At 49.5% G+C, this 20115-nt stretch overlaps 1 protein-coding gene across 1 annotated transcript in view; it reads right to left on the bottom strand.

The window, feature by feature from the left end:
• The window catches only part of Tgfbi (transforming growth factor beta induced), a 28617-nt gene extending 26746 nt beyond the window's left edge, over positions 1-1871 (bottom strand). The window contains exon 1 of the mRNA XM_052156464.1: positions 1676-1871. Within this exon, the coding sequence (XP_052012424.1) occupies positions 1676-1809 (134 nt within the window). The 5' untranslated portion in view covers positions 1810-1871. The remainder of the gene's footprint in view (positions 1-1675) is intronic.
• Between the last annotated feature and the right edge of the window lie 18244 nt (positions 1872-20115).

Genomic DNA, 20115 nt, shown 5'->3' on the forward strand with positions numbered 1-20115 from the left:
ACAGTGAGCTTCCCACAACATTTGGAAGGCTGCTTCACTTATTCCATGTGGGTCATCAGGCCTGGCAGCCCGGACCTTAGCTGAGCCACCTCACTGGTCCACGTCTGGTTTTTGAAAGCACCAGTTTTCCTCAGAGTCCTGGGCTCTGATGGGAAGGAGGCTGGCCTCGGAAATAGATCTTACATGATGTCTTTAGAGACCTTTCACCGTGGTTGTGGCATTGCAGCTCTTGGTTACAATGCTACAGGGTGACCTGTGGAGATCTTAGTGGTTAAGAGGGAGGAGGGAGAGAACTGAGCATAACATGCAAGAAAGGTGGTGGGGGCCAAAGGTGAACCGGGCAGGGACCAGAGATGCTCCAGTTGTCAGTGCTCCAGTTGTCTGTGCTCAGCTTGGAGGCTTCAAATCTGCATTCTCCCCATCTGCCCTCTCAATCCTTCATGTGCACAGCCTAAGTTAAGATGACCCCAGGACCTTTTCCACTGCCTGCCTCCTTTCAAGAGGGAGTGAGGTTGAGGAACAGCCTGGGTTGGCTCTGTTCTGCCTGGGGCCAGTCCTACACCCGGCAGCTCGTTTTCCCCTAAGCACTGAGCATCTGGGACACTACAAGAGACCCGAAAGCCACATGCAGAAGCAAGGTAACTGCTCCCTAAAATAGCATGCTTTACCCAAGTTCAGAGCACACCCTGTTGCTGGGGTTGCAGCTTTGTGTGGGTCTACAAAGATAACCGTCACTAGCCACGTGGTTTGTTTTTTCTTTAGATCTGAGTATAGATCTGAGTAGTCTCTTGGAGAGCTGGGTATAGCCTGGGGTGTGAATGCCTGCCCGCGGGCACCTGGGCCTCCCCAGAAGTCATTACTCTACTTTTTTCCATATTGTTTGCTCTAGTATAAATGAAGTTGCTGCACCCAGGTAGACTGGGCATGCGGCAAGGCTGGGCTGTGTTTGAAGCAGGCATGAGTTGGTTGTGTGGAGAGACACCATGCCAGGCTCTTCATCAAGGCAAAGCCTTGTTCAGAGTTATATCTTGGAAAGCCTACACATCTGTAGCATCTCAGTGAAATACCCAAAGCACCTCAACGGCCCACGTTTACAAAGCTGGCTGTTGCACTAAGACAGATTCCAGTCCTGACTCCAGGGCATACTGCAAGGCAAGCTGGTACCCTCTCAAGACTCGGTTTCCCAATCTGGGTGCAGAGCAATACCAAGAGCACAGGAGTGGCAGGTACCTAGGGTCCGGCCACCAGCTCTGACCACTCTTACTCCTGGGATTACTGAAACCTGTCTGGGTGTCCCCTCTATGGTGGGAACCTCCTCAGGGTGATGGCGATTCTGCATTGAGAGCTGTCAACGCCCCCTTCTACCTAGAGTCAAGAAAGGAGACTGAAAGTTCCCTAGGCGGTTTCTTTCTTGCACGTTTGTCTGACTCTGTGATCACTGACCAGTGCCCCCAACCCTTTCACCACAAAGTGTCCCACTGGGTCCCCTCATCTCATCAAGTCACGGTCCCTCCCTCCTCCACGCAGGTTTGGTCTTTCCATGAAATGGCTGATTTTCCTTTGAGCTCTGTACCTTGCACCCCTGGCTAGGTATGGTGTCCGCAGCTGAGTGCACTGGCAACTTAGCGATCTGTCCGGTGCTTGCACCTCCCACCACAGAGACTCTGGGACTTACCCGTGCTGGCGGCCCCGGAGCCGACTATGCTGCAGCACCAGCTGGTAGGGTGACTTGGCGGGGCCTGCCAGGGTCCCGGCGGGGCCCATAGACAGTGCCACAGCGAGGGTCAGCAGCCGCACGAGGAGCGCCATGGAGCTGGAGCACGCGCGGACCCAGGCTCAGGGCGGGCGAAGTGAGAGCGCAGGGCAGCGCGCGCTGGGTTTAGTAGCCCGAGGGAGGGAGCAGCTGAGGGAGGGGAAGGGCAGCCGGCGCCTCCCAGACCACGCCACTCCTCAGCACCCGCGCCCTCCTGCACCGCCCAGCTCACACACACCCTCCCACTTCGCACAAAGTGCGGGTCCAAAGGAAAGCGTCCTCAAGTTTCACTTTAGGTGTTCATGTCTGGAACCCAAAGATACCTCCCTACCAGACAGCAGGAAGCCGGAGGGTCTGTGCTGACTCCCACAAGCTTAGGCCTGTCAGACTGGCCTCTGCAGTCCAGACGCAGCAGCCCTGCTGATACTCTGCAGATGAGTAGCAAATCTTCCTGTTGACAGAAGACAGAGAAGCGGGCAAGGGCGGGGCTCACACCTTGGCATTTAAGAATCCCTCACCTGGCTTCAGTAAAGATCTGTGAATGCCAGGTAGATGCTGCAAAGAGATAGATCAGCTAAGAGCCATGCCCTGGATGAGCAGGAAATATGCCAGCAGCCACATGGTAGGGAGGTGAGAACTCGACCTAGCATCTCTTAATCACCCTCCCCTTACCTGGTTCTATTAGCCCGGGGAAGAGCTCCCAGCACCAGGAGAGCATGGGCCTAGGACGGATGCCTTAGGAGTCTGGAGTAGGCACCTGGCCCAGGCACAGTCTGGTAGCAGCTGCTTTTAGATATGAAGGCCGAACAGGATTTGGCTGGGCAAAAAGAAGATGGCTGGAGAGGACCCAAGCTATCCAGTTGACCAAAGCATGCTGGGTGGAGAGTAAGGCGGAAGGCAGCAGTGTAGTGGGGCTCCAAGCTCAGAATGCTGTCTGTGATAGGGAAGAAAGCAAATAATGGCCCAGTTGGTGTCCTGAGTGGGCAGCAGGATGCCCTGAGAGAGCTGCAGGGGGCCACATAGGAGCTTGAGCACCTGTGGTGGAAGTTGGAAAGGGATGGAGGTAATGACTTGAGGGAACATACGGGCTACAGGTGCCGGTTCACTGGATTACCCACACACAGGCTTGGGCTGGCTAATGCCCAGGAGCATCTGTGCAGCCTGGAGCTGACTGGTGTTTCAGAAAAACAGTATCCCGAAGGTAAAGATCTGTCTTGAACAGGGGTGGTGCCATGCCACAGGATGGCATCCTAGGCTGAATAAAACGGAAGGAAAGAGAACAGGGTGAAGGTGTACATCCCCGCGCTCTGCCTGGCGACACCGAGAGACACCATCGAGCAGCCTCCTGCTAACCCAGCCTCCCAGTCACACAGACTGCATCTCGGAACTGTGAGCCAAGACAAAGCCTCCTTTCTGTGACCTGCTTCTTGTCAAGCCTCGTCCCTGCAGTGAGAAAAGCCACTAGTACCCCTTGTGCTGAGGGGACAAAGAAGCATCAGGGACACATAAGGTGTCCGAGGTCTGGGCACTGTGGGGGCTGCGGCTGCTGCTGCTTTTCATCAGAAGGGCATGGAGATGGGTGTCCTTTGCCAGGGATGGATGAGTAGCTTGGGACCTGACGCATTTGAGGTGTGCATGACTCATCTCAGTGGAATGTCCACAGACAGCTCAATCCAGGGCTCGAGGGAGGCGTGGAGGGTGGAGATGCAGACCTGGAAGCCATTCCTTCCTGAGGGGACCTGGCGCGCAAGGGGCATTCAGGGATTTGCTGCAGGGGAGGTGCAGGCAGAGAGTGGTCCCTCAAAGGATGCTGATGGCCCAGTGGGTGGAGGCAGGCGATGCAGTGGAAGGAAGGAGGAACCGAAAGAGAGGCTGCGCACAGAGCACCTCTAAACGACATCTGCTCTGCTAGACAGCAAACCGTGTCTCTGAATCCAATGAGCGCCTGGTCCAGTCTGCTGGAAAACACCCCAAGAGAGTCAAGTGCAGGCCCCATCCCAGAAAGCCTCCCCACCCAAGGCCAGGAGATGCAGCTGCGCTAACTCAGGGAAGAGTCTGGGAGGCACACTTTCCTCCTTCCGGTCCAGCGCCCCCATCTCCCAGGAGATGGAGGGGGTCTGAGTGGGACTTGTTAGTGATCTCACCCATCCTCACTCCCCTCTCCATAAAACTAACATTCGATGAGTCGAGTTTTTCCATGAGCTCAGTGGGGCGATCACAGTAATGCTTCAGTTACTGTTTAGATATTTTTAAAAATTCCACCACAAGCTCCACGCTGCCCCAAACCATAAAAGGCAGTAATGTAAACATACCCCCCATGGTAGTAGCTGCTGCTTCAAAGACGGTGATGTGGCTGGGTGGGGAGGCCCTCCAGCCTCGTGACCTGGAGCCACCGGGGCAGAACACAGACCTTTTATTTGAGAAGCTTTTTTTTCTTTCTTTCTATGTTAGAAAAATCTAAACAAGAGAAAATGAGGCTTGTTTGGAACAATAATTACTAGACCTTTACAAGGTACTTTAGAAAAATAGCTGCTTTGTGTTTAGTGGCCCAATCAAGTTCACCGAGAGCTATTTGAAAACAACTTCAGACTGCAGAGAGTGGCCCTTCAGCAGCAGAAGACAAGCCAGTGTTTCCAACGACCTGTTTTGCATGGGATCCCATGTTTATGGAGGAGAGGGTGGGCGCCAGGCCAGCTCAGGCTGTGCCCCTCCCACCCCCAAGTGCCTGGTGATGCTCAAGCATCAAGGGAAATGGTCAAAGCTTTTCCAGAGGACACCCTGCCCCTCCGGCCCGCCCTGCGTGCAACCCAGAAGGAACAGGAAGGCATGTTTGGCACGAGCTTTCTAAGTTAAACGGTCATGTTTCCCTTGTCACACAGTGTGGGGCTTCTGATTGTGTGAAGCACACAGGCGGGAAGCAGCAGCCGTGGGCTGACCTCGGAGCTGGGTGGGAGCAGACGTGCCAGAGCTCTCCCGCAGCCTTGGCCCTCCAGGTGAGACATGCAGAAAATAGCATCCACACCGCTGGAAAATGCCTTAGAAATGCGGCCCTCTGCAGACCCTCAGTGTCAGGCTCCACATCTTGACAGGGTCCCTTAGTGATGTCCACTAGAAGCCCTGGCCTATGGGCTCATATTAGATGGGTAAGGATAAGATGGGAGTCAAACGATTGACCCAAAAGGAATATACTGGAAGATTTACCCCAGGAAACCTTGGCTCATGCCAAGGCTAGCTCCCAGGGTGGATGATCATCAAGGAAGGACCACCAAGTGGCTTTTCCTCTGGTCTTCTTTTTCGTAGTGTCCCTTACAGACTGAACAGGGACAAAAAAATGGGCTCCAGGTCATCGTCTTCCCTCCACCTCATCCTCATCCACTGCCAAGGTTCCTAGGGAGGCTAGGACAGACCAAGACTTGTGACAGTTGGATCGTAAGACAAAGCCACCGCTTTGGGCTTCCCAGCTGATGGAAACGGCAGCTGTCACAGCCCTGAAGCAGCGCCAGGCTCCCAGGTTTTGCCCCGAATGGCACAAGGCTCCAGGTTTGCTCTGCTCAACGACTTGCTGTTCTCTCTGGTCTCCAAACACTGCTTTTCTTCATGAGAGTTTGCCACATGCTACTCTGGTTAGAACCCAAATCTGTTTTCCAGGGAAAGTGATTTTTTTTTTCATAAGAGAGCTTCATTGATTTAGCTGGACTGAAATCTCTGAGAAGAACCCAGGGCGTTCTTGGGGTTGCTTTAACTGCCTAACCTCAAATACCTCCGCAGAGTGATGCCCAAGGACGGCGGTTGGCTGGCTTGTGGGACCAGGCTTAACCACATCATTCTGCGGCTTCCCTGTCTGTGTATCTTTATCTCCAGGGCGGGCAATGGCCCAGAGAGCTGGACAGCACCAATGGCTGTGCATTCTGAAGTCAGGAACTCACACATCTTTTTGACATCCTTGCTGACGGCACCATTCAAGGTCGGAAATCCTGCATGCAGGCTTGCCTCTCCTCTACTTCTGATTCCCATATGTCCTCCGTTACCAACACAAACATTCTTTCCAAACCTTCCTTCAAAGTTTCTTAACCCTCTCTAACCCTTGTGCGCCCAGATTTCTGTTACTCCTCCTCCTATCAACCCACAGACAACTCCAGAACACCGTCTCCTACCCTAGCCTCTCGTCCATCTTTCTTGGCATCTCCTCTCTATCCCAACCCAACAAACACGGCTCTCCAAGACATTCCTGACAACTACTATGGAAGGAAGTTTGTGGAAGAAAATCCAGACTGCTTTGTTGATATTTCTCTTTCAACGTACAAAAAAGGAACCCAGACTTATTACAGAAAAGCTTGGTAAAAATGGGGAAAAGATTAGATCAGTGGAGAATCCATCCGGAGTACCTATAGAAAAATTACCCCCCTTGATTTCCCTAATCAGCTTGCCCAAGTTCACATGGGCAGCCAGCTCCTGCAAGGTACCCCCTTGTCTCCTTCACTCGCATAGCTTCACAGCCCCAACAGCCCCCCCCCATGCTCTTCTTTGCCTTGTGGACACATATTGACACTTCCATAACCAACTTTACCTTTAACAAGTTTTGCTCAGGCAAATTACTTAAATTTTCTTGGCTGGAACCTTCCATCTGGTTCCCTTTCCTGGATATGCCTACTTGAAGAAGCCTTCATTTTGAGGGTGAAAATCTGTCTTTCCAGGCAGCCTGTGTGTTTGTCCCATGGTCCTTTTATATACCCCATTATAAGACACCATGGAAACAACTTGATATTTATGTCTACTGGTGGGCTGCCGTGCTGAGTTTTGAATGGTCTTATATAAATCATTCTTAGTACATTCTTGCTTTTGCCAATTCAGAGGTCTGGGCTAGAGAGGTCTGGGCTCCATTCTTTGGGAGAGGCCACTAGGAATATCTAGGACAAAACAGACATGTGTGGCTTCTGGGTCAGGCTACAACTCTGAAGGGCTCAAAGGAGCATTATTTCTGAAAGAACAGAAATCTCAGACAGAGGACCACATGATACCTAGCTTAGACTGCTCCCAACACTCCATTAACCCCATCCATTAAGGCACTGGGACCAGCCAGGGAGACAGGAGCCAAGGCTGTGTTCAGTAGAGACACCAAGTCTCAGAATGATGTCAGGAAGGATCAGAAGAAGAACATCAGAAAGCACGAGCACACACGGAGTGCTGACTCGTCCATGGGTTGCCCAAGTCACGAAGCTGTCCACCTTTGAGAGAATCTTATGGACCGAGTACTGTTGCCTTCACTACTCCACATACAAAGAAGTCTAGGCTGGGAGGCTCAAAGGAGCTCATGAGAGTGGCGGCGAGTCAGCATATGAAGAGAGAAGCCCCACCCCCAACCTGCTGTCCCCCAAACCACCACACAAGCCGTGGCCTGGAGGGAGCAGAGGAACCCCCAAGTGTGTGAGATCCCAAGTGAATGTGTGACAGGTGCCATTGTCAAGGTCCTATAGCATCAGATCTTTGGGGAAAAGGGGAAAGTCCCTCTCTTCCCCTGAGGCTTACAGGGTTGGAGAAGCCTCCCTGTGACTCCTAGTGTGAATGTTCACAGTGTGTGCAGAAAATGTCCACCACAGCCTTCCCTCTCCGGATGCCTATGCCTGAAGACAGCTCCCTACAGAGATGGCTCCTACAGACCATATATAATTCCTCTAATTTCAACTGTATGCATTAACCCTGCCTATGTTTTCAACTGTATACAACAAGATTCCAGCATACTGCTGTTTCTCCATCACAGAGCCCCACCCACCTGATCCTGTGTGTTTGTCTTTTCTTTTTTCCCTCAATGTCCCAGTCAGGTCTATTCCTGGAGGAGTTGTTCAAAGATGTACCCCTCCCCACACAGGGTGGCTACATAGCTTCTAAAACCCTACCTTTTTCTTTGCATAAAGATTCAGTCATCAAACTGCCCCACCCCCAGCTTCCCAAATTCTCTCTAGCAAAGAGGTAGCTTTGGTAAGGAAAGTTGTATCCCAGTGTTCTCTTCTCCAAAGTGCAGAGTGCACTGGGCCAAAGTTCAGATTCACCTCAAAGCCAAAGTCCTTTGAATTAGTATTACTTGCCTGGCTTCAGAGGCACGTACACCTCACATAGCAAGTTCCAGGCCTGACAGGGCAACACAGTGAGACCCTGTCTCAAACAAATGACAGAGTTTACCAGCAGACTGCCTCTACTCCTAGCATAAAAGAACAGGTCTTCTCTATGACTTGGTAAGTCTCTCTGGGATGGTGCGTGGCAGGCTCACCAGAGGGGTTTCTAGTCAGCCAGCTGCTGTTGGTCCCCTGGGTACGACTCCCTACTCTCTCCAAACAACCCTATTTCAGGTACTAATTCTGAGGAAACATTTAGAATTTCAACAAAAACTAAAAAAACACAACTGAGCAGGCTGGGTATGCAGGTTGGTAATGGAGGGAGGGCTTGCCTTACAAACCTAAGGCCCCAGGTTCAAATCCTAGACGTGCAGCAAGGAGGCAGACACTTATCTGAGCAAAAAGGGGACCTTCATTTTTAGGTCTGAAGTGCATCCCTGGCATCTGCATGGACACCTAGGTAAATTACAACTAATATTTCACTTTTTGAATACTGGGGCCTCTCGGAGGGGATATTTCCTAGTCCTCACATCGGGGATCCAGGCCCCATACTAAACTTTATTGCCTCGGCCTATAAGGGATGCTTTCAGTGTTATTTATTTATTTATTTATTTATTTATTTATTTATTTATTTATGTGCTTGTCACAGGCTACGTGTCCAGGTTAGAGGACAACTTCCAAGAGTCATTTCTCTCTTTCTACCCTGTCAGTTCCAAGGATGGGCGTCAGGTGGGACTCAGGCCTTCAGGCCTGGTGGCAAGTGCCTTTACCCACAGAGCAATCTCCCCAGCCCTCAGGGATTCCTAAGTGCACCTTGGCAGCGGCCAGCCTAATTCCATCCTTCTGCTTAAACTGTCTGGACCCCTCCTTAACCTTCCACATTTGAAGCAATTCCTCTGTCTGACTGTGACAAGGCAGAGCTGTTTTTCCTAGTGCAGCTCCCTCTGGAGATGGTCTCACATCCCTGAAGCAGTCACCACTTCTATGAAGCACCAGAAAGTTACCTGAAATAAGAAGTGAAGTATTGCAGCAAAGGGTTGGTTGGGCACACTGAAAGAAGGGGCTTTAAACAGTTTGTTTCATTACTGGTCAAATATGTGTCACATGTATGCAAATTAGTTAAACTAGTAGCTGAAAGAACTTTAAATACTTTGTTTCATTACTGATCAATTATATGTTCCACTTATAGGAATTAGTTAAACTAGTAGCATTGTCTAACATTTAGGATATCAAAGTCTTGCAACAACAAAAGTTACTTCCTTTCTAACTCAGCCACCACATTAGGGGCTGAGTTGATCCTGTTATTAGTCAGGGAAAACAAATGTCTGACAGCTTTCAGAAGTCAGCACACTCCAGAAAGTAGGTCTGGATGGGGTCTTCCATCAGTCTGAGCTCTCTCCACAGCTAGCCTGGAGTGGGCTGCACACGGCTTCCAGACAGGACTGAGTCATGACTGGCGGGAGGCACTCAGCCCATAGGGAGCCAGACGCACACTCGGTGAAATCAGCGCCTAATACAAGGCTCTACGCAAAAGCAGCTCCTAAGGGAAGTACCAGGCACATGCCACGCCATACAGCTGGTGTGGGCAGGGAGGGGGGCAGGGGTCCCAGACTCTTCCCAGAAGAGGTGATTCATCATCTGAATGAAAGGGAAGCTGTGTCAGCAAGGTAGCCTGCAACTCCTCAGGCAGAAACTGTAGACGGCTGTTCGGCTGGCTTTCTGGTTCCTGTTAGTACTTGATAATTTGGGAGTTGAGGAAGAGCACAAAGAAGTCACATTTAAATGCACTAATTCCAACTGACCAAATAATGCCGACCTGACTTTTTACACTAAATCACCTTTGCCCCTCCTCTCCATGGTATAGCATATTCTCGACACAGCAAGACTTGATTCATTCAGTCTTCTCAAAGGTAGATCATCTCATTCTTCTTTGGACTACTTCTTCAATAGCAAGAAGCCCCAAAGTAGGCCCTAAGAATTGTGGGTCCTCCTGTCATCTGCAGAAGTACCAGCCAGCACCCAGTGTCGGTGCTATTCAGGCTTCTGGGGAACTTTCTGGTTGCTTGCCGTTTCAAGGTGGCAAGGAAGGGCAACAAATGGAGGCCTTAATGGTCTGCAAACACCAGGCGCTCTCTCTCTCTCTCTCTCTCTCTCTCTCTCTCTCTCTGTCTGTCTGTCTCTGTGTCTCTTGCTCTCTCTCTGACCAAATCCAGTAAGTACAGATTCTATTGATCCTTTGGGACGACGTAGCAGAGTCTGCTAAGGTTGAGAAGGACACAGGTCTCAAGGCTGGGCTCACTGAGGCTTGGCATGGTGATTAAAGTACAGTATGATGTGCAGCCTCAAACAAATGTTTATTTAGATACAAAGCTCACTGAAGCCCCTCCCCCCCCAAATAATGATGTTGTGCCATTGTGAGTTGCTTTTCTTTCGTCTCTGTACTTACTCTGGAGACCCAAGTTATCACTTCTAACCAGAGAGTTAACTAGAAAGGGAGGCAGCAGGGTCATGAGACCCGTGCTTTCATGCTCTCTCCTTCTAATCAATTCCAGATGTGGGGATTGGCATAGTGTCAGCTTTGGGACAATAACGAATGGAAGTCCTTTCCCCAGCTAGCAGCAAGCAGCTACTGGTCCCGGCAGCACGGTCTGTGTGTTTTTATTTCAGAGGCTTCACTTGGCTGGAGGCGTTGGCCCACGGTGAATGTTTACCGGGCAAGGACCTCAGAGTAGATGACGGCAGGCAAGGCACGAAGACTGTAGCCTAAGATGTCTCCTCCAAAAGAAGGACACAGAATGCTTCTAAGTGGTCCTAAGCAGGGGTCAACAGAGGCTAGATTTGGGATAAAAAGCCCTTATCATAGAAATGGCACCCTGGGAACCATTAGCTCAGGACCCTGTCCTTCCTTTAGATGAAACGCTTGTCTGTTCTGTGGTGGGGGGAGGGGAGCAAGAGAAGGTTATTTCCAACTGTGGGATGCTTACAGAAGCCAACCACATGCATGAGACAGAATCAAGTGACTGGGGCACAGACAGGCATGCAAGAGGACCTAGAAGGGACAGTTAGGCCTGTTTTCATGAAAGAGATTCTATGGGAGTGGTTGAATCTGGCTTGATTCAAGTGGTTGACATCCCTCTTTGAGGCAAGGTCAGCCTTGATCACCTTGGTCTGTGACCCAAATTCCTCACGTGTGGCTTGAAGTCTTGAAGTCAAGTCAGCTGAGCACAGCCTCCCATGTTGTGTGTGCATTCTCCCGTGGGTTTCACAGTCTCCTCTGTATTCTCAGTCATTGAGCAACTTCTTTTGCCATAAACCACAGGGAGATTCAGCACTGATGGTCAGAAACTGGAAAAAAAAAAACCACACAGATTGGTTTGAATTAAGTATGACCTTCTTCAGCAGAGGAATGGGAAGTTAGGTGGCCAGGATGGTACTGCCAACCCTCTGGAGCCAACCAGGAGATTCTGATGGTTTGGTAGTATAAGAATTAGCTTTGTGCTCTTGGGAACACAAGGAGTACTGGCTTGTGGCTTTCCAGGAACATGCCACAAATAGAAGAGTCTGGAAGGTCACAGAAGATCTTCATTTTGGGTCTTAAAAAGAATGATGTACAGTCCCAGTTGGCTTTGACTTGTGAGTAGGGCTGTTTCCCTGAATCTGTAAATTTTGTGGATTTAAAGAGACTGCCCTGAAGGGTGTGAGCCAGAGAGAAAGAGGGGAAAGGGGGGGGGGTTTGGCAAAGGGGAAAGGTCACTTTGGGGCAGCAAGAAAAGCTGAGGCTGTCAGCTGAGTGGCTAGATCTGACTTGCTAGGACCAAGCAAGTATGAACGGACAATCCTGCCTTCTCATCCCCACTGATGACTCTGCTCTTCTCTGGTCTGGGACAGCGGATGCAGGCTGAGACAAGTCACATCATTATGTTTACCATTACCAGCCCAGAGCCCCAGCCCAGGGATCAGTGGCCATACATTCTTCTTGCATGCTCCCAAATAAATCCTGATTTTGGAGCCACATGTGAACATAAATTTCAGAATATTGCCTCCTATGGATTCATGCCTTAGGATCCAGCAGGTAGGATACTGGTAGTCCCTATCTGGTTAGACTGGGTTTCATGTAGTTCTACATAAGCCCAGAGAAAATACAAGGAAAGCCTAAGAGTTGCAAGAGGCCTCCCTTCCTCTTAAACTTAGCAACCAACAAATGGTTACCGACACGGTAGCTGTAGTGCTGTGTAGTCAAGCAACTAAGATAGTAAACATGAAACCAGAAGATTCTCTGTTTGCCAGATGCATGCTATTGCCTAGGAAAACAGGGAAATAGGTGACATCAAGTTCAAGACCAGTAAACATGCATCTCTACAGCTAACTATAACCTGGTAGGCCTGGAAGGCTCTTCTCTGTCCTTCTTCCATTGGCCCTGTTGATCTACTGTCCCCATGGCAACCAATGGCATGACTGTCCTCCTTATTAGATCACCAGATTGGTGAGGGTAGGGGAATGCCTGCCCCATTCCCAGAATTCATCACCAGCCCATTTTTTTATTCATGACTTACCTCGTACGATGGGCGGGGACAGCCACTGTGGCCTACAGTCTTGGGAAAAGGTATGACTTGAGATTTTAAGTAAGTTTGAAAAGGGAAGATGGTGAGAGGCATGGAGCCTGGCTGCGCCATGTTCCCACTCCCCATGAGAGTTCCATGGGAACAATCTGGGGACCATTGCTCTTAGCAAAAGAGGGAGGCTGTTCGCTAACATGGACCCCCTCCCGTGCCAGGAAGGTCTCCAAGGTGTCAACTGTGCTAATGATTCTTACCATTCAGCAGAGTGGGCTACACGCCAGGCCACTTCTTGGGATATCTCATCTGATCTTTCTGACGACCTTGCTGAAAAGACATGTGTCTTTATTTTTGCAGACGAGGGGCTGAGCCTCAGAAAGGGCGGGACTTGGCCAGCACCGCACAGAGACTGAGCCAAGAAGTCTTAGCCAGGGCTGTTTGGCTCAAAGTCAGCAATCTTCAAATACATTGTTTATAAACCTCCTCAAAGAACTGACCTTCTTGTATATTTTAAAGCTTATATGTAAAGATTTTTTATTATATATTTAATATTATATATTTAAATCATGGCCTAAAATTGTTAGAGCATTATGTTGAATGTGGACATACTTTTTTTTTGTCAAAATATTGGAGATATAAATTTGGTTCATGTAATTATGAAAAAGATGTCTTCTCTCTTTCGAGTCCATCCCTTCTCAGGCTTGGCAAGTGGTTGCTCTCGTATATGAGTGTTCTCTGTAATCAGCAGTCACAATGGACTCCACGGGCTGGTGGGAGGGTTGGATGTGCCACATGGTCAGGGATTAGCACAACGACTGGTCCACATAGCATGGCACATGTGGGCCACTATCAAGTGATCGCAGTGTGTCACCAGCCTGTGCTGTCTGTCACATTAGCCCAGACTTCTTTGGGTGAGAATAGCAGGACTTCAATTTAATCCAAATGAGCCTATTATGACCTGACTTAGTCTAGCTCTAGAGAGAAAGTCAAGTCTATGTGTCTAGTAGAGACCAGTTCGATAGAACCAGGCACGCACTTTGCCTCCTTCTTGTTGGGTCTCAGAACCTTGCTGTCTGGGGGTTCTGGCACAATTCTTAGAGTATGCTGCTTACAAGGAAGTCTTGCTTTCATTAAGGTGAAAAGAGAAATGGGGAAAGATGTGCCATTTAAGAGGAGAGGTGCTCTAGGCAAGCCCACAGAGAATCTGGAAATTGCTTCTGGTAAGGTCTATGCATTTGCCCTGAAAGATCTTCCTGTAGACCGTCAGGGGGTGGTATATTGTTGTAGAGTCCCCATTTGTCCTTGAAGGATTGGGACTACACGTGACTGAAAAAGCCTTCTCTCAGATGAGGCCAGCATCCCAAGACATACCCAATGGTTTTCTCACTTTGTCCTTTTTAGATCAGTTAGATTGTGCTCAGCAGCTGCAGGGCCACAGACTCTTGTGCTTGCTCTCTCTCTCTCTCTCTCTCTCTCTCTCTCTCTCTTCTTTTCTTTTTTTTTAAGATTTATTTATTTATTTCATGTATGTGGGTACACTGTCTTTAGACACACCAGAAGAGGGCATCGGATACCCATTACAGATGGTTGTGAGCCACCATGTGGTTGTTGGGAATTTAACTCAGGACCTCTGGAAGAGCAGTCAGTGCTCTTAACCACTGAGCCATCTCTCCATCAGACTCTTGCTATCTCAACAATGGTCTACAGCCCAGCACAGTAGCATCTCTGGTTCACTCTGCTGCCACCCTGTCCTTTGAATTGGGATCCTTAATAACCGTGTGGTGATCAGTTCTGCCTTCATTTTAGAGTCACTGATGCTTGGGAACTTTAGGATACTGGACACACTGCAATATAGAGTTGTGTACCCTTACGCGATGCAGTGTGGTATGTCAGGACGTGTACATGGCTCGGTATCAGACATGGTTGGCTACCTTATCTATTATCTGGAATGTGAATCATTTCTTGGTGTTGGTGTTCTGGGTTGAATATGAACCTCGTCTCCCAAAGGCTTATGCATGGAACAGTTGATCTCTAGTCAGTAATAGGAACTTAGAGGGTGGCATCAAGCAGGAAGAAGTAGGCCCCAAGAGACAAACTTTTAAAGTTATACCTGATCTTTAGCCCCTTCCCCACTACTGTACCTTGTCTGCTTGAGGCGAGGCGTGGCCTCTGTCACACACTCCAGTCAGTCACTGTCACATGCTATGTTTTGCCTTATGTGAGCTTAGAATCACCATTCAAGGGCTCTGGACTGAGACTCCTAAAAACAGGATCCCAAATAAATTCTGCCTCCCTTGTTGCTTATGTCAACCGGGTCATTCTGGCACAACAATGAAAATCTGACAGGCCCAGTTGATAACACCGAAGGAGATCTCTGCTACCTTGAGATTATCCTTAACTGTTGACCACAGCTGTCCTGCTGTGTCATAGAACAGTAGAAGCCATCTCTTCCACCTGACTCCATCTCTGGACCTATTGGCCTTCCTCTCTCAGACCTTCCTCCCTATACTTCTCCTGGGCCTTTGGAAACCACAGTTCTATTCTCTCTTCCCACAAGATCCATATTTTAGCTTCAATATACAGCTGAGAGCATGCAGCACTTGTCTGCCTGCGGGCACCCTAGTTTGGATTGGAATTTCTAGTGATTCTAGTGTGCAGCCAGGCTGAGAAACACAGACACTCCTAGGCAGCCACACCCCCCACATATCTGCTGTATCTCAATGCCCCTGAGCGCCAGGCAGCCTCTAGCCCTTCCCCACCCACAGCGTGGCCTTTGTTCTCTCCACCCTAGATTTCCCTCAAACATTTCCCAGCTTTCCAACCCATCTGGGTGACTCACTCTTGCCTCCATCTTCCTTCCCCACCTTGACCAAACTTGCTCACTTTTTAAGGGCCCCCATGGGACTTCTTCACCGCACAGCATCTAGCGTTTTCCTCACAAGGCCCTTATGCCCTCTCCTTTCTTTCCCTGCATGCCTCCTTCCCACTGGACTGGGGACTGTGAGGGCAGAGTGAAGCCCCCACGCCTGGCTGTGCACACAGCAGCTGCCGGGAAACCCCTCATCCTGTGCTCATCCAGGTGGAAGGCAGAACGTGGCTGGGAAGCCTGAGAACAGCAGACAGGGCCTGACAGACCTTGACACACTGCAGAGGAGGTGACAGCCACTAGGGAGTGGCCTGCTGGCTTTGCAAAGTGCTAACTGTTTTCTCAGTAAAGCTGTTATGGTAGAGTGTTTGCTACATGCTCCAGGCCCTGGGTTCAATTCCCAGCCTTAATGGGGGTAGGGGACAGCTCTTTAAAAATCACTATTCTAAAAGTAGTAGGCAAACCTGACATTAGACAAATTGCTCTGCTTTCTGCAACATGAAAGTTCCTGTCATGTATATCAGTCAACACAGGATTTGGGCCTCTCCCTTCTAAATAATAGCTTTGCCCTTCAGTAGGGCAAGATGGTTTTTTTTTTTTCCCCTACAACCAGCAGAAACTGACCACCAGACTTCAAAGGAAACATCCTCCAGCCCTCCAGTCACTGCCTACAGCCCACTCTGGCAGTTTTTATTCTGGCTTTGAGACAAACTCATGATAAAAGTCCTTTTAATACAGAGGCTCACATCTGGGCTTGGAGTTTTCCTCTGTTTTCCTTCACATTGTGGAAATCATCTCACAGCTTGCCCTTATAGAAAGCCAGGCAGCACAAGACATTTAAAGTCAGAAGCAGCACAGACAGGGGACCTCCTCACCCACTTGTCACTGGCACCCATGTTCCTTCAATAGGTACTCGCTCCTAACATCAATGTGCCAGACCACTCTGCAGACAGGGTCGGCATATAGATCCACACCAATTACGTACAAGACAATTCTTGAAGATCGGATTTGGGACCTGTGGGTTGTAGGGGAGCTGTGGTAGAGCCATTCACTAGTTAGCATCTTGGCCCCAACTCTTAGGCACTGGAGAGTTGTGAGAAGTGCTTTCCTCTGGAGCCCAGCAGCCAATGAGAGTGGATCTCTAACTTGTAGAAGTGAGTCGGCCTCCTTCCTCTCCTGGGTGTGCTGCCAGAACTCCATAGGCCCAATTAGAACAGGGGCAGCTTATCTAAAGAGATTCGAAGCCCCACGCCCAACCTCCCAAGTGTTAGGCTTGGAACAGGCTGCAGAAGCTGCTGGGAGCCCCACGGGGACCTTTAGGAATACGCAGCCATGTGTCACATTTGGATGATAACTAGCGCTCAGAGGGCTGGCCTGGAATCTATCTCCACAGCAAGTGCAGCCGGCCTCCTGCAGGAGCCAGATGGCCTTATAGACTGTCTCTAGCTTTCGCTGTGTCTATAACTCAACAGAACTCCACCCCCAAGGAGAAGAGGAAGTGGGGCTTTCTGAGCCAAACAGAGAAACCTGTTTGCACATGTCCACACATTCCAAAGATGAGGCAGTAGTGGCCTGTCTGCATTAAGAATGTCCCTCACTCAAAAATAAGCCTCTAAATAAGCTAACTAAGGACTCAGAAATTGGTGGTTTGAATTCAAATTTCTGATGAGGAAGGTTAAGGAGATGGCTCAGCCAGTGTGCTGCTCAGCGTGCAAGCCTGGGGATCTGAGCTCAAATCTCCAGCATCCAGGTAACAAAATACACCTGCGACCCCCATCCCTGGTAGAGGTCAGGTGGGCAGATCGGAGCATCTCTGAAGCTTGCAGGCCAGCTAGTCTATCCAATCAGTGAGCTCCAGGAAGACTTGATATCAAAAAATAAGATGGAGATACCCAGTATTGATCTCTGGCATTCACACACATAAGCACATAGATGTGCACACACATGAACATGTATACACAAATGAACATGTGTACATGTGTACATGTGTGTGCGCACACACACACACACATGCACGCACACACACATTTTTTGATGAGAGCTAAAGTTTTGACATTTATCCAGAAAGGCATGAATTAGACACACTAAAAAGAGGAAACAGCTTACCAAATATCAGCATTAATTTCCAAGATTCCATTCCATTACACAACACCCTACTTCCTCTTCCTCAGTGAACATGAGCAGGCACTTGTCTGAAACAGGGACTGTATAAAACTAAAGCAGAGAATAATACACGCTTACGTGTAAGTGTGTGCTCTTGTGTGCAATGCAAGGCATGCAGTATTATGGGCAGAGCACACACTCACAGTGAGAGAAGGCTCTGGTCTCCCAATTTCACTGGAGATCGGAGGAAGCTTTTCTCAAGTTCATTTCTGGTATTGAAGACCATGGGTTGATGATATACTTTGTTTTTAAACCTTTGACTACAAAACTTCCAGAGTAAAATCCCTTCCCTGTTATCTTTGGGGATGACCACCCATCTCAAGACCCCCCTTCGCCCATGTGTGCTGTCTCCAGCACACATGTTCAGAGCACACATGTGAATGCTTAGACATTCGCCTCCCGATGGCTGTAGGCGTGCCTGGCTTTCCCATCCCACACAAAAACAGATTCAAAAGATTTTCAGATAAGAAATATTTCAAAGCTTAGAACAAAATCCTCTTCTTGTACTCCCAAGCTGCCTTATCAGAAGGATTTGTCAAGTGCTTTGGGCTGGGTTCTCAAACTCCCAGGCATTTTTGTGGGGAAAAGTCCTGGCGGCTTTGCCTATACCGTTCTGGAGGGTTTCATGGAGGGGAGAGAAAAAGAGTAACCAAAGATGGTGGCGATGGTGGCGGTGGTGGTGGTTGTGGTGGCGGCGGCGGCAGCGGAGGTGGCGGTGGTGGTGGGTTAGAAAGCAGTTTACCACAGTAAAGAAAACACGGTAGGAAGGAAGCCACTGTTTGCTGCTAAGGTCTCGAACAAGCTCTGTCAACTAAGACATGAGTGTGGGTTTCCTCATCAATGAAAACAAAACATGGAGTCACATCTGGGCTTGCCAGAGATTTGGAGGGAAGAAAATGATTTTCTCCCATCTCCATTTCTCTGTAGGAAAAGCTTTATGGTGGTGATTTCAACCAAGACTAAATCAGTTGTTAAAATAATGTCCTTTAAACTACATGCTACTTAACGTGTGGTGTGATACACGTCGGTGACACTCCCTGTGGTGGCCTTTGCTATGGATGCGTCCACCTGAGGAGTCTCACTTCTGCTGAGTCGGTGACCAGAGCGGCTGTTTCTAAGGGAAAATAGCAGGGCTAGGAAACCTCAGAGGAAGGAACCAGGGAGACTTCGTGAGCCGGGAAGACCCTCGATCAAAACAGCAGCTTCACTGACCTGACTGGCACTGCAGCCTATAACCACACTGTGAGCTCTGTGTGTGCAAGCAAGCTTTCCCCCCTCCCTGCCTCTCCTCCTCCACTCTCCTTTCTTCTCCTCCTCTTTTTCCTTCTATTCTACTCTTCTCCTTTTTTCCCTTCCCTCCTCTCCCTTCCCTTCCTCCCCAACATCCCTTCCCCTCCTCCCCAACATCCCTTCCCCTCCTCCCCAACATCCCTTCCCCTCTCCTTCCTCCCCTCCCCTCCCTCCCCTCTCCTTCCTCCCCCCTTCCTCCCTTCCCTCCCCACACCTCTTCTCCCCTTCCCTCCATTAGCCTTCCCTGCTCTCCCTCTTTCCCTATCCTTCCCTCCTCTCCCCCTCCTCTCTGACGTCCTCTCCCCTCCCCTCTCTCCCCTCCCCCCTCTCTGGTGCTGGGTATGGGACCCTCCATCACACATGCAGAGCTCCATCTCCACCCTAGTACTCTTAGCAGCCAGATCACAAAATAAAAAAGAAATGGGTGACATTTAGTCCTAACTACATATTTAATTGAAGCCAGTGCATTTAAAAAGATTACTTCAATATAAATTTAAAAAAAATTTTTAAAAATTATAGTCTTCAGTTCTTTTCTTTTTCATATCAAATATTTAAAAATCATATAAATTAGACAAGTTATACTCCAGGCACTATCCCCCATGCATTTCTGGAAGTTTTCACATTTTATCAAAAATACGAACAGTAAGTACTAGGAGGAAGGTGTGGAAATGAAGCCAAGCCATGTGCCTCGTGGTTAAGGCCACTCTGGCGAGGTCAAGCCTTCAGAAGCACAGCAGGCTGGAGCAGCCGCGGCCGACCTGAGCTCACTGCTCAGGAGTGTGTGCATAGACTCCTCTCCTAAAGCTCAAGGAGTAACCATAAAATAGCAGAGTTGCTTTCATGTCCATCTAAGTAGCTGGACGGCTTCTTTCAATGGCACCTCCTTGAAAACGAACTAGCTAGTCTGCATGTATAAGGCCTGTCCCACTGTGAGGGTGACAGAGGGAGGAGAGACAAGTGACATTCCAGCAGAAAGATGCAGTGGCCGTGGGCCTCGTCCACGTGAGCGAGATGGGGCCAGAGCACAGTCATTGGGAGCGTCACACATCTGGAATGAGGACACAAAGCCAGCACATCAGTCATGAGCCGGAAAGGACATCAATCAGGAGTTGGAATGGCCTGCTGGCCTTCTGCGACAATGATCTGGAACCTTTGGAGGAAGGAGCCAGGCACAGTTAGGACAGAGCTGGGTAATAGTGCCCAACACAATCAGAACTCAGATGGTGGGTGGGGCATGAGGCCTGGGCCTCCACAGACCGTGTGGCCTGGGGCTGATGCAGCTGGAGCTCCTCCTCACAGGAGGGAGCTAAGAAGACCCTGTGGTAGCAAGCGTGCACCATTCTGAGACCATGAGGTCCAGGAGAGAAATGCCTCACT

The sequence above is a fragment of the Apodemus sylvaticus genome, chromosome 14 (assembly GCF_947179515.1).
Source record: "Apodemus sylvaticus chromosome 14, mApoSyl1.1, whole genome shotgun sequence".
Lineage (NCBI taxonomy): Eukaryota > Metazoa > Chordata > Mammalia > Rodentia > Muridae > Apodemus > Apodemus sylvaticus.